The sequence below is a fragment of the Vitis riparia genome, chromosome 4, assembly GCF_004353265.1.
Source record: "Vitis riparia cultivar Riparia Gloire de Montpellier isolate 1030 chromosome 4, EGFV_Vit.rip_1.0, whole genome shotgun sequence".
Taxonomy (NCBI): Eukaryota; Viridiplantae; Streptophyta; class Magnoliopsida; order Vitales; family Vitaceae; genus Vitis; species Vitis riparia.
This window is the reverse complement of record NC_048434.1, coordinates 2446536-2461620: the sequence shown is the minus strand read 5'-3', so window position 1 is coordinate 2461620 and position 15085 is coordinate 2446536. Positions and strand designations below refer to the sequence as shown.

Here is a 15085-nt window from a genome sequence, read left to right as displayed (position 1 = left end):
TTTGCCTTTTGAAGCTGAAATGCCTGCTAATGTCGATATTAGAAGGTGAGCTGAACTTTATAGAAGTTGGAACCAGTAAGTTCTGATATTAGTTATTACTTTCTTTTTTTTTTTTGATAAGAAAACAAGATATGCATTAGAAAAAGGCTAAAATACTTTCTTTAAAATAATGATTATTCAAATAGTTAAATTTTGTATATTATAGACCATTTCACACCAAAAAAGTTTGTTTATTGGGTCTTCTATCATATATAAAGTTGGGTTCTTTTGGGTTGGTCTCTCTCCTTAATTTATCATTTGGCTTTTGATGCTTTTCAGTAGTCAAAACCTGTGGGTGGAGGGACCTCGTACCTTCCAATGGTACTATAACAAAAGCTACTTTGTCATTAAATTTTGGCTGCCTCGATGGTGGAGGCATGTGGAGTAAAAGACTTTTAAGAGACTGCCATGTGAGGATGTCACATGGCTTCCTATTGCTTAGCATGTTCAGGCAAGAGAGAATTCAGTGGCTTTGGCTTGAGTTCTTAAAGCTTGTAGAGCCATTGCCCTCAAACCAGTATAGGAAGAAAGATTAGATATTGCATCATCTTGACTATGGAAGAAGATCACTAAAGTGATTAGTTGCATTGACTGAACCAGTTCTATTAAGTTCTTATAGGTTTTGTAACATAGGTTATCTAATTTTTCTTGTCATACATTCATCAATCTCTCTTCTCATTGTTGCAGGTTCTGTCTAGTGCTGGTGCCTAATATTACAAAGAATGTATTATCGTCTAAGATATTTTCAATAATCTTTTAGTTAGCCAAGGGAGAGACTTGACCAAGCTCTAATAATAGATTATGATTGAGAAAATTTTTAATTACGCGTGCTACGTGATCTGCACTCCAATCTAATTATTTTTTGTACTTGACTTTGAGAATCATCAAAACCATTAATATATGCCAGGGATGGCAGGTACATCCAATGATTATTGGAAGGTGAGAGATTAATTATTCTATATGGGATAAGCTTGTTAATTTTATTTCCATTAGAAGAACATTTCTAGTCCTCTATGCCCCCCCTTTTATTAACTTTTCACTGTTTTGTTTGCTGCAGTGTAAGATCTTACCTATGTGGGGTTCATTTCAGGGAGAAGAAGACGATAAACCGACCAAAATCGAGTTTGTATAATATCAGTATGGATTGAGGAGATTGCAGCTAACTTAATGGTGGGTCATGAGCCACATCAAGAATTTGCAAGGTACAACCAAGATTTCTTATAACCAACTAGTTCTGCTTAAAGATTCTACATATGGCCTCCAATTCCCCAGAAATTAGACAGCTTTCCATATAGTTGCAAATAAATATTTTCCTGGAACCCCTCCCGGAAAGCTCTGCCGTATGCTCAAATCATTGAGCCAGCGAAGAGATGCCCACTGATACTAAAATATCAGGGTGAATTAGCTGTCTTTTATGAAATGCTAGCAGATGTGAATTTCATATAGGTCATGGATGTTGCAAAATTTTAAAAATGGTAGCATTGGGGGTTTTGGGTTTCAACTATTCTTTCTCTTCTTTTGGTATTGTTTTGTGTTGTATAGATTAATGGGTTCAATTGTGGTTGTAACTGCCTAGAATAATCCTATTAAAGTATGTCTTTCAATTTTTCAAATGAGTAGGTGTAAAGGAATTTGAAGAGGTTTAGTCTTAAAGTGCTCATTCTATGGGTTGTTGTTCTAGGTCTTGATTAGCGGCTTTGAAATGGGGAGGGATATTTGGTCTCCATGAGTTATTTTTTGTTCTTTCTCAATTCTAAGAGCTTAAGACAAAAGGGAACCGACAAAGTTTTTTTCTACTTATAACAGTAAATTCATCTTGATAGTGGGGTATTTATTCCGGTACTAACTATAAGGTTATATTTGGCTCTTGGACTATTAAGATAAAAAATGTCGGTAAAAGAGGGGTTTTGAATGTGGGGGCTGTTCTTATTTTCCTTGAGGGCTTTGAATTAGCCCCACTTGATTATATTTCTCCTTAGATGGAAGAAAATATAGACAATCTGTCTTTTCAAAGCAATCGTGCTATTATAAAAAATATTATTTGTCAATCACATTTCTTATTCTGTCTCTTGAGCCTCTTATTAAGAAAGATATTTACTTCTTAAAATATGAGAGGGTCAAATTTATCTTGATAGGAGCAAGAGTAAGAACATGATTTTTCTCGGTATTATAAAAAAGACTAAAGAAAATGAAATATAATTAAAATATGTATATTTAAATTATTTCAAATAAAAATAATTTATTAAAGTAACGTATAAAAATAATTAATTAACTTTTAATTTATTTTTTCTTCTTATCTATTTTTGTTCTCTCTTATTTCCCTCTTACTTAAAAGGAAATATGGTCTTTTTTGCACTATCTTAAAGTGAAGCAATGCACTATCCAATCTCTTAAAGGCTCCCTCATTGCTAATATCTATAGGTGGTCTTGTGGTTATCCACCGGTGGATAAGTTCATCTTCCTTAGATTTTATAGAATGGTTGTGTTCTTAGTCCTAAAGTAGGATTGAAGACATTGAAACTTGTTTATTTAGTTCGACACTCTTAACAGAGACAATACAAGCATGATATATATATATATATATTTGAGAAAAAAAAAGAGGTGAATATTATTTTCAAAAGTCAAGCCAACTAGACTTTTAAAATTTAGAAATAAGACATTGATGAATTTTGGATTAAATCAACTTTACGCATAACGATATAAGAATTTAAAATGAAACCTAATTGATATTAGAAATTCACAAATTGAAATTAATCTAGAATAATTTTAATAATTTATGTTTTGTACATGATTAATACTTTACAAAATTCTTTAATTAGAAAATAAATATTAGATCAAGTGAGATTTAATACATTTGAATCATTAATGAGTATAATAAATTTTCAAAATAATTTGATACAAATTCAAGGGAAAAAATAATTTAGAATGATTTGTTTCTCCTTCACGCAACTCTCGTAGAACAAATGGATTACACATCAAGCTAGAGTTGTTTCATACTAACAAGTCATTAATTTTTAAATAAAAAAAATTAAAAATGATGAGATAATATCCATACTTAAAAAAACAATTTTTATATATAAAAAATTACACATATAACATCATTTTGATATTTTTACCCTTCAACTTCTTACCCACAAAATATTTGATGTAAGATAGATATAAAAAATGAAAGTGAATTTTCCAAATTGACATTTTCATTTATAAATTAATATAATGAATTCATAAAAAAAAAAGAAGTGAAAATCAAATTAAAATCAAGCTTTAAAAATTATTTGACAAATAAAATTGGGATGATAGATTCATTAAAAAAAAAAGTGAAAAAATGATAAGGAAGATAGGTATAAAAAAGTGCTATTAATACAATAATTTTTATAGAATTCTAATTTTAAATTTACTTTTTAATCTATATATATTTTTTAAGAAAGGAAGCTCCCACTAAAGACTTGTTTGAAAATTATTTTCAAAAATAATTTTTTATTCTTAGAACAAAAAAACGAGGAAAACACACGTTTAGTAACGAAAAATAATATGGTTTTAGAAAATATATTTTTAATTATTTTCAATTGTGTTTCTAATAATTTTTTTAAAAAAATAACTATACAAACATATTGAATAATTAAAAATAAAATAGTAGACATCAAAATTATTTTTAAAATATATTTTAAAATATTTTAAGTTTTTAAACAAGTTTTTTTAAAATTTATTTATTTTATACGGATCTAATGATTTTAAAAAATTGTTATTAAAAACTATTTTTCATAATCATTTTTAAAAATAGTTATCTAACGGGTATAAGATATGAAGTTTTTACATATAACTAGATATAAAAAAATGTAAGAAAGAAAAAATGAAAAGATAAATATAGATAAATAAAAAAACAAATATAGATAAATTGATGATAGTAATTTTAAAAAGTCAAATTTATCTTATAGACACTCGTAAAAGAGTATATTATAATATGTTTGGTTGTTTTTTAAAATGGTTTGATGTTTTTTATAATAAAAAAATAAAAAGTATATTTGATAACAAAAAGTCTGTTTTTTATTTTATAGAGTGTTATCCGATAATATCTTTTAATTATTTTTAAATAATTTTTAATCTGTTTTAGAAAATATTTATATAAATATGTAATTAAAAATTATACATTGAATATAAATTTTTTTTTAAAATATATTTTTTTTAAAAAAAAACTAGGTTCCACGGCGTAATTTTTGAAATTACAAAAGGTTAAAAATGATCTCACTCTAAAATTCCAAATTAAATTTACCTATGCTTTATCGTCGTCCTACACGTCAAATCTCCTCCGGCAGGGCCTGAAGCCACCATCCCCAGTATCCTGAAACCTAGGGCGCTTCTATAATCCATATCAGGGTCAGGAGCTCCACAGTGCTTCGCAATCGGAGACAATGATCCATGCGAAGGAGTTGAGAGAGGTTTTGCATTTCGGATTCTCACTACAATTCCTAAGAATGGCTCTGTTCTGGACGCTCTCACTCATCATCTCTTACTTACATCTCTTCATTCAAAGATTTCCATTTTCTCGAAAATCCAACTCCTATCCGCGCTGTCCTCCGGCAAACACCGCTACTTTCAGGCCTCTCTGCATCATTACCGGCGTAATTCATTTGGTCCCTACTGTCAATTCTTCCGTGTGATTGCATGTGGTTTGATGTATTTACTTATTATTTGGTTGTAGGCTACATCTGGTTTGGGTAAGGCGGCTGCATACGCACTTTCAAAGGAAGGCTTCTACGTTGTTCTCGGTGCTCATTCAATCGTAATCTTATTGCTGTTGTTTGTTTCTTTGTTTGTTAAGATTGATGTAGGATGTTTAGTTGTTCAATTCATCGTGTTACTTCTGTCTCCATGGGATATTTATTATTTATTTATTTATGCTTATTATGATGGGCATAGGAAATTTGGTTGTACAATTTGTAGTGTTGCTTAGTGTTGCTGCTCACATAATGTGTTGATGGCCCATTTGTGGTTCTTTATGAAGTTATAAAAATGTGATTTTGTTAAAACCAATGCATGAGAGAAGATTAAGGGAATACTGTAACCCAGCTTTGCCCATAGGAAACTTGTTATGGTTGATTAGGTACGTTTTGGAGGTTTGCTATGCATTATCAAACTTAATTTTTTTCATCCTGGAACCTGATTCCAGGGGAGCTCCTTCATATATAGATAGTGTTTGCCTTGAGCTTAATGAATCCTCATAGCTTTAAAACACGTCTACATGGCTAATAGAAACTCATACATATATAGTGTTAAGTGGGAATATCTACATGAAAGGGAGCATGTCATTACAATACTTGTGAAAATTCAACGGCTTGGTCTGTTCCCTCCAACTTTGATGTGCCTTAGTTCTAACAGACCAATCTTTATTTTTAGCCATACAATCTACTTGAGCAATCTCCAAGCTCTATTCTTTTGATCCATGATTGCGCCTGGAATTTAAAGTGGGCTGTTTTATTCCATTTCCAAAAAAATAAAATTTGGTATCATTCACTGGTTTTTTATCCTAAGTAAACCATGCAACTCCCCTCTGTTAGAGTAAGATCTGTTTTTTTCAAAGAAGATACCATTATGAAGATGTATAACTGTATTTTATGCTGTGTTTGCAGTTGGGAGGTCATCTCATTTATTATCAAAGGTAAGCTCACATAATAAGCTTATTGTTGTTTGTGCTCCTTTTTCTTTATGCTTTTGTTGATCTTTCTCTCTTGTGGTTATGTAACAGACTATGGTAGAAATCAAGGAAAAGAATAAAAATGCTCATCTCAAAGGTTTTCAGGTAGACTTATCATCCTTCCACTCAATCCTGAAGTTCAAGGGCTCCCTTGAGCAGTGGCTTTCAGATTCAAATATGCATTCTTCTATCCAACTTCTGATAAACAATGCGGGGATATTGGCTACATCTTGTAGACTCACAACAGAAGGCTGTGATCAGTAATTATCTCAATTTATTACTTTTTCTATTTTTTCCCTCTTCCCTCCGAGTTTGGCTTTGATATGCTGCTAAAGCAATATTACAAGTTTATGATGTTCAGCATCAACTTGACTTAATATGAAAGCCATGTGGAACCAACTTAGATGAACTTCAGCATGCTGTTAATTCGTGTAATTTTTTGCGTGGTAAGTGATGCTGGAAACTTGGTCCCTCTAAACCGACACTGGCTGGCTTAATCACACTTCACCCTTTATGAAATTGAAACCCTGATAAATTGAAGAATTATATTTTCCTTTGCATTCTGTCCTTGGTCTTCAGTAGATATTTTTTTCCTGTCTATGTAAACTTTATAATTTCATTGTGTTTACATGCTACTGTTTTACAAGCATGCTGGAAATTTTTAACCACACGATAAAGATTAAAGTAAATAAAACTTCATTCTTCAAAATGCTAAGTTTTAAACAGAAGGGCTTCCTGGTATCTGGAAGAATCATGGATTGCATTTGCATGTTAATAAAGTTTCTCATGTTTCCAGGATGATGGCAACAAATTACATGGGTGCTTTCTCTTTGACCAAACTTCTATTACCACTTCTAAGAAGCAGCCCTGTTCCATCAAGGATAGTCAACGTTTCATCCTTTACACATCTAAATGGTGAGTACAGATTAATGTGGTATTTGGGAAAAATTATTGAGGGTGGATTTGATACTTTAACTGTATCTTCTATTCAAAGTTTACTTTAGAAAGATGGCCTTGCATTCTGCCTTGCATTCAGAGTCAGTACAACTGCACCACTGGGATGTGGCCTAGTGATATCACTTTCATTCCCATTAGGGAATGTGAAAGGCTCCAATCAGGATTGGGTTAATTCTAGTTTATGGTCTAAGCTTGGGTTTCTCTTACCAAAAAGTGAAAAATTGTAGACCTACCAAATATGCCTCTCATGTAACTTGATGGAGCTTGTTCCCACGTGCTCATAGTATATAACATAACCAGTTGAGTGGGTGTCTTTGTTTGACATATACATCCAGCATAGCAACTGCTATAATTAAAAATTGTGGCATAGATTTGAGATCCCATAAGTACTGTCTGACACGCAATTTGGTTTTTCAGACATGAAAAAAAATACTAAAATAGGAGCACTTGTTAAATCAAACCTGCATTGTGCTTGATCCTTTAGCATTATAAACTTTTATTTTATTAAGGTTACATTATTCTAGTGGTTTAAATCAGAAAGCATGATTTTGGTGGACAAGCTTGTGACAGAGCATTTGACATAAAATGTAAGTGTTTTTTAATTTTTTCCCCTTTAGTATTTGATATGCAGGTTGACGAGGGTACTATTACTGGGAAGTGTTTCTCAAGGCCAAAACAGTATCCATGTGCTCATATTTATGAGTATTCTAAATGTAAGCCAAGAGCTGCTAAATGAATTAATTTTTATTATACATCTTTGTTCTGACTAGCATATGCCATTTTTCTGTTAATAGTATGCTTAGTGCTGTTCTCCTATGAGCTTCATCGACAACTTGGTTGTATGCACAACTCTCGCCACGTTTCTGTCATGTATGCAATGAACTTCTCGTTGTCTCAGTAAATCTTTGGAAACTATGTCAAAAGCGAAAATTATTTATTGAACTTATCATCCCTGTTCTGTTTGTTTTTAAATGTAAATCATTTTATGATGGAAGAAGAATTGCTCAAATAGGATTTACTAGTAAAATAATGAATTTCCATTTACTTTTATGTTACTTTGCTGAAAGTATAAACTACAAGATGTGATACTCTCTTTTATATATTCACACGTTTGTGTGTTGGAAAATAAAGGAGGAAAACAGAAAGGATGGTGGCATGATCTTGCTGTCTATCCTTGTAGGAGTGTTGCTTTTTATTTGATTCGTTGTTCTTAAGTAGCCATGTCAAAAGTGAAAATTAGTTATTGATCCCTGTTCTGTTTGTTTTTAAATGCAAATCATCTTATGATGGAAGAAGAATTGCTCATATAGGATTTTTCTAGTAAAATAATGAATTTCCATTTGCTTTTATGTTACTTTGCTGAAAGTATAAGCTACAAGATGTGATACTCTCTTTTAAATATTCACATGTCTATGTGTTGGAAAATAAAGGAGAAAAACAAAAAGGATGGTGGCATGAACTTGCTGCCTATCCTTGTAATAGTGTTGCTTTTTATTTGATTCCACGTTCTTAACCATCCAAGCTTGATGTAGGACAACCCTAGGATGTTGCCTACACTCAAATAGTTGGGTTAGGGTTTTTACTTTTAGGGTGTAAGGAGAGGAACAAGGAATAAAGTTTATGGTAGAGAAAAAAAAAATAGAGAGAAAGAAGATATGACGAAGAAAGGATGGAAATCTTAGAGTCTCATTAAGGCCTTCAAGGAGTCTTCCCATTGAGGATTGTAATATTTGCAATAAAAAAAAAACATAATATTATTAACATCAGTCAATTCATTATTTTGATTTACATCAATTAGTTTTATTTATAAGCTTCTCTAAAAAATCCAAAGTTTACTAGGATTCTAATAACCAATTATGACTCTAATTTTAATCATTTTATAACTTAATTAGCTAATCCTAATTTGACTCCAACAAATATTAATCCTAATTTAATTCCAACTAAGACTAATACTAATTTAACTCCATCTAATACTAATCTTGATTTAATTCTAAATAATCTAATCATTCTTTAATTGAAAAAATTCAAATTCCCTTTCTTGATGTATATTTTAGAGATTCATCCTCATCAATTCCCTCCGATTTGAAAAAAACTCGATCTTGAGTTTTAGTGATTTTTCATGGTCAATTGAAATTCCAAGCAATGCCTTCCACCCTTTCTTTCTTTGTCAACTATTTATCATGATAAGACAAAATGTTGAAAAACTTTCCAATGCTTTAAAACAAGTTGATAGTTCTCGAAATAATTGTGTCATCAACAAGCTTGTAGAGAGTTGCTTCCCACACTCTTCTTGTAAGTTGTCTTGTGGAAGAATAAGATTCTTGAATTCCCTATATTCAAAAGAAATTTCAGCAATTCTTATTATATCATAGGATTCTTCGTGTTTGTCACCAATCATGATAATGTTTTGTCTTGGAAATTCAAGCACCGGTTCTTCTGAAGCTTTTACAACTTCTTTGAGCTTTCCTACAAGTTGTTCTAGGATCAGTTCCATCACCTTTTGCATTCTAGATTCATCATTGATGATTTCTTCCTCCTTACTAGTAACTTTGAATTGCTTCTTAGTGGGAGTATTTGATGGTGCTCTTGGTTTCAAGGAGGCTAATTTTTCCTCTGATTGCTGATGTGGTGGAATTTCCTTCATTGGACGAAGGATCTTCTTATACCCATCGTGCACAAGTGTGTAAGTGTTTTCATATCCATCATGTTGGACTCTTTCATAAAAAAGACATAGTCTTCCAAGCACAATATGGGCAACTTTTATGGGCAAAGCATCACAACATGCTGATAATTCCAAAATCATTACTAAAATTAGATGTCACCAAACAACGAAAACTCACCAAAATAGATGTGTTATTTACCCATACTATTTGTCATTTACCCATGCTATTTGATGGCGATTTGGATGCTCATTTGTCTTTAGATTAAGCTTCTCAACAAGTTCCTTTGAAGCTAAGTTGGAATTACTACCTCTATCAATAATCATAGTGCATAGTCCCCATTTGCAAGCAACATAAGTTTGAAAGATGCTAGTACATCGCTAATTCTCCTCTTCGTTTAGCCTAGGTATGTTTACCGATGGTTCCTTAAAAAAGTTGTAGCCTTCAACCATGGTTGCATCTATTGTTGTATTCCTCAATTGCATACACCTTCAAGCCAAGAACTTTTGCTTTGATACCAAAACTAATGTATGACAACCTTAGGATGGTTGCCTACACTCAAATAGGTGGATTAGGGTTTTTATTTTTAGGGTGTAAGGAGAAGAACAAAAAATAAAGTTTATGGTAGAGAAAAATAAAATAAAAAAATGGAGAGAGAAGATAAGACGAAGAAAAGGTGGAAACTTTAGAGTCTCACTAAGGCCTTCTAGGAGTCTCACCTAGAATAAAATCAATGGAGTCTCACCACTAAGGATTGCAACACTTACAATAAAAAAAATAATATTATTAATATTAATTAACTCGTTACTTTGATTTACATCGATTATCCTTATTTATAAGCTTCTTTGAGAAATCTAAAATCTACTAAGATTTTAATAACTATTATGATATAACCTAATTAGCTAATCCTAATTTGAATCCAACAAATACTAATACTAATTTAATTCCAACTAAGACTAATACTAATTTAATTCCCACTAATACTAATCCTTATTTAATTCCAAATAATACTAATCCTGCTTTAATTACAACTAATATAAATTCCTTTCTTGATGTATATCTTAGAGATTCATCCTCATCAAATCTCCTCCTTCAACACTTTTAATTTGTTTGGTGGGAAATTAGACAAGACTAGAGAGTAATATCACACTCAAGCAGGGGTGTAGAGCCAATACATAATAGCTCAATGCCATTTCACTTCTATATAGAGGGCCTTGTGCTGCTATTCACTTGTTTGTGTGTCTGAAAATAAAGGAGAAAAACAAAAAGGATTGTGGCATGATCTTGCTGACTATCCTGGTAATAGTGTTGCTTTTTATTTGATTCATTGTTCTTAAGTATCCATGTCAAAAGTGAAAATTACTTATTGAACTTATCATCATCCCTGTTCTGTTTTAGTAAAATAATGAATTTCCATTTGCTTTTATGTTACTTTGCTGAAAGTATAAACTACAAGATGTGATACTCTCTTTTACATATTCACATGTCTGTGTGTTGGAAAATAAAGGAGAAAAACGTAAAGGATGGTGGCATGATCTTGCTCCCTATCCTTGTAATAGCGTTGCTTTTTATTTGATTCCGCATTCTTAAGTATCCAAGCTCCTCTTTCAACACTTTTAATTTGTTTGGTGGGAAATTAGACAAGGCTAGAGAGTAATATCACACTCGAGCAGGGGTGCAGAGCCAATATCTCACTTCTATATAGAGGGCCTTGCTATTCACTTGTTTGTGTCTGAAAATAAAGGAGAGAAACAAAAAGGATCGTGACATGATCTTGCTACCCATCCTTGTAATAGTGTTGCTTTTTATTTGATTCCTCGTTCTTAAGCATCCATGTCAAAAGTGAAAATTATTTATTGAACTTATCATCCCTGTTCTCTTTGTTATTAAATGAAAATCATCTTTTGCTCATGTTGGATTTTTCTAGTAAAATAATGAATTTCCATTTGCTTTTATGTTACTTTGCTGGTAGTATAAACTACAAGATGTGATACTCTCTTTTACATATTCACATGTCTGTGTGTCGGAAAATAAAGGAGCAAAACAAAGAGGATCATGGCATGATCTTGGTACCTATCCTTGTAATAGTGTTGCTTTTTATTCGATCCCACATTCTTAAGTATCAGAGCTCCTCTTTCAACACTTTTAATTTGTTTGGTGGGGAATTAGACAAGACTAGAGAGTAATATCACACTCGAGCAGGGTTGCAGAGCCAATAAGTAATAGCTCTATGCCATCTCACTTCTATATACAGGGCTTTGTGCTGTTAAAGATTTTGTTCTTTTCCAAATTCCAAGGATCCAAGGGACTTCTGTTTTGGCATCTTTCATCTGTGTTGAGGGGTTGAGATGGAGGATGAAATATGGGGGAGAGGATAAAAAGGAGGAGAGACTGAGAAAAAGACCCTAGTTCAATGTCATCCCATTTTAAAATGTAGGGTTCAGATGTTGCATGCTTTTTTTCTTTTTCCTTTTTATAGTATCAAAATCATAGGATCCTAGGTTTTTCTTTTTTGACCTTTCTCATCTGCAGAAGATAGAGGTGATGTGGACTTCAAAAATTTGTCATTCTATGTATCTAATCTTATAGTTTTTCTAGGTGTCATTGTTTAATATTTTCTGCATTGTTTGTATAGTAATTATTTGTATATAAATTTCATAATACTATTGACTGCTTGTTCTTGTCTTTTGATCTCCTGCTATATCATCTTGTATTTTTTTTGCTGTAGTTATATGCCAACCTTATTATGCTTCATCTAAGGAAAGAAATTTTAACAATATTTTTTCTCATGATCACTTTTCTTTTTTGGGTCTTTTTGGTTTTGAAGTGCTGTGGACCCTGGAGCAGTGGAAACCAACATCATGCGAGAAGTTCCTTCATGTATTTCCCATATGGCATTTATGGTCTTGAAACTTCTATTCCTCCTGCAGTCACCTGAAAAGGGAGTGAGCTCTATTCTTGATGCTGCCCTTGCTCCTCCAGTGAGTTTTCCTTTAATAATTTCTAACTGCTTCATGTGAATAGTATCATGTGTTAGTGTACATGGGCATACACAAATAATATTTCCTTGGACTTCCTGCATCAAGTGCCAACCATCTAATGTTTTTTGCCCACGTCAGTATCTGTACAAGCATTTATGATCTAAAACAGTGTGCCGGCCCCATTCAAACAGTAGTCACTGTGTTTGGCATATTGAACTGCTGAGTTGGAAACCCTCAATTTCTGATGATTCCTCTTAGACAAAGCATCAAAAGTTGAAATTTATCCTTAACCATGTACTGAATTTACATGAACTATATGGAGGGAAACTTCCTGTGAAGTGATGTGTTTAAGATGGAGCATCTCCTCTAAAAGTCTACGTGTGTAATGAAAGTTTGTGCTGAAAAATTTGAATCGAATTTTGTTTCTGGAAGAGGGAAGCTGAGTATTATTTTGTCAAATCAGTGAATTTTTGTGATGTTTGAGCAAATCAGTGGAGTGTCACCCCTGAAAAGGGAAATATGTAGCATTTGATAGTTCAAACAAGTGTATTATAGTTTTTAATCTAATCAATTCCCTGTTAATTTCAGGAAATTTCTGGTGTATACTTTTTTGGTGGGAAGGGCAGGACTGTCAAATCTTCTGCACTTTCTTACAACACAAAACTAGCCGAGAAACTTTGGACCACGTCGTGTGATCTGTTCCTAAAGCTGTGCCTTGCATCTGAGCAAGCTACCTCTTTGTTGTCAAATTGTGTATCATAGGAGAAAACAGTGTTTTATGTGACCAAGTATTAATAGAATCCTGGTGGAGGATTGCTTACATGAGCCGGTCTATAACTTTTCCTTCCTATTTGCTGCCATATTGTACCAAACAAGCAGGGAAAAAGAGAGCAAATCTCTGAAGAAGGTGAACAATGAAACTATGGCTCTTATCTGCTGTTATAACAGCTGCTGGGGAAGGAGTCATCTGCATCCAGCTTCTTGCATATTTGTCCGACTGCCAGCTCCACTTGTGTATGGAGGAAAAACCAGCCTCCTGCTATTGTTGTTTATGTTTTGATTGTTTGGACAGCTACAGTCGAGTTTTTCCATAAGGGTTGTTACCATATTAGATCTCACTACAAAGCAATGATCCTCCAGAATTTCTTGGAAAATTTACCTTTACTTCTCGTTAGGTCTCTAATAATTGCCAGGAGCATGAATTTGGTTCCTGGTTTTGTAAACTAGCGCTTGCCTTCTGCAAAGATTATATATCCAGGAACAGCTTCACTCTTCTAGATTGAGGTGATGGAGGAAGCCCAACAGTGCTGCTACAGAAAGGAGCTGGATAGTGTCGGGCAAGATTTTATATTCATGTGCAGTGTTCTTAAATTGAAGAAGAGGACGCTCCCCTTTCATGTAACCAGGTTTATAGTCCTCCTTCCACTGAGATCTTGTAGACATAAGAATTTCCTTGCATTCAAAAGTCTAATCTCTTACAGTATTCCAATATGAGCCTCCCACATCGCTTTGGCAATAAAGCTTATCATGTTCCTTGTTTTATCATATATTTAATTCTGCGATGTTAATTTTTATATGAATATTCTTCTCTTTCTCCTATTCATGCTAAGAATGTCAACGACAAGAGTTGTTGCCTGTTCTTCTTTATTTTTTGAGAATTTGTTTTAAAAATAATGTAATTTTCTAGAAAAAAAAAATTTAAGTATTTTTAGATATTTTCTGTAAAGCGTTAAGAAATAGTTGAAAATATCAAGAACAGGTCCGAAGCATTGTATTGCATACGTATATATTCCCTATATATCATTGTGTATACAAAACGTATTTGACAATACAAAACATAAAATATTTTTTTTTTCTAAAAGCTAAATGTCAATGTAACGCATTCCCATCCTTATCCTAAACTCCTATGGGGATGAGGATGGGATGGAGGGAGTGAATTTCTCATACTTTAGCCCACCCCCATTCAAGACATTATTATTATTAATAAATTTAGTTGTATCAAAGTAAACATATTAAAAATAAATAAATAAATAATTATTTTTTTTTTATAAAAAGCAAAGTTACATTTTTATTTTGTGTTGAAGATTAAAAATAAATAAAAAAATCACTCTCCATATTGAACTATTATTGAATGAAATAGTATATGATATTCAAAAGATATTTTCTAATATCATATAAAAAATTAATAATCAACTAGAAGTTGTATAAAAATGATATTATTTATTTATACATATATTTTACTTGTATTTAATTTTTTGTTTCTTTGTATTTTTATTAAGGGTTGGAATGATTACATCTTAAATAAGAGTGTTGGCTAAAGTGACTACATTTTAAATAAAGAATGTCTCAAAGCGTATTTATATTCGAACGGTTTTTTGAGTGTGTTTTATAGTGATTTTAATATTTTTTTTTAACATTGAAAATTTTTATTTTTCTTATATTAAAGATGTTAGAAATACTTTCTAAAATTATTATCAAACACATTCTTAATAAAAGTATTTTATCCAAAAGTGTTTTTAAAATAATCATCTATCGTGTATTTTTTTTTTTAAAAATACTATAATTGATTTTTGAACATTATAAATGATTTTTTAGATTTTTAAAAAAATTTTAAATACCTAATTTATTTTCAAAAACATTTTTTTTTTACTAAAAAAGTTTACAATACATTTAATAGTGATTTTGGGAACTAGGTTATTAGTCTTTTAAATAGAAACATAAAAAATCTAAAGTATAAGAAAAATTAAGAGTTCATTTAA

At 31.9% G+C, this 15085-nt stretch overlaps 1 protein-coding gene across 1 annotated transcript; it reads left to right on the top strand.

Annotated features, from left to right (window-relative positions):
* The first annotated feature begins 4310 nt into the window (after nt 1-4310).
* On the top strand, nt 4311-13866 carry LOC117913654 (dehydrogenase/reductase SDR family member on chromosome X-like). The gene is made up of 9 exons (XM_034828689.1): nt 4311-4655; nt 4736-4802; nt 5664-5692; nt 5780-5988; nt 6525-6643; nt 7303-7398; nt 7480-7555; nt 12173-12326; nt 12915-13866. The coding sequence occupies exons 1-9, from the start codon at nt 4446-4448 to the stop codon at nt 13086-13088; spliced, it is 1134 nt and encodes a 377-aa protein (XP_034684580.1). The 5' UTR covers nt 4311-4445; the 3' UTR covers nt 13089-13866.
* The last annotated feature ends 1219 nt before the right edge of the window (nt 13867-15085 follow it).

Excerpts from the sequence above, each read along its gene's own strand:
- LOC117913654 (XM_034828689.1), top strand. The coding sequence starts at position 4,446 with ATGATCCATGCGAAGGAGTTGAGAGAGGTTTTGCATTTCGGATTCTCA. Across the intron at positions 4,803-5,663 it reads AGGCTTCTACGTTGTTCTCG|TTGGGAGGTCATCTCATTTA; the intron begins GTGCTCATTCAA and ends CTGTGTTTGCAG. Across the intron at positions 7,556-12,172 it reads TCTCGCCACGTTTCTGTCAT|TGCTGTGGACCCTGGAGCAG; the intron begins GTATGCAATGAA and ends TTGGTTTTGAAG.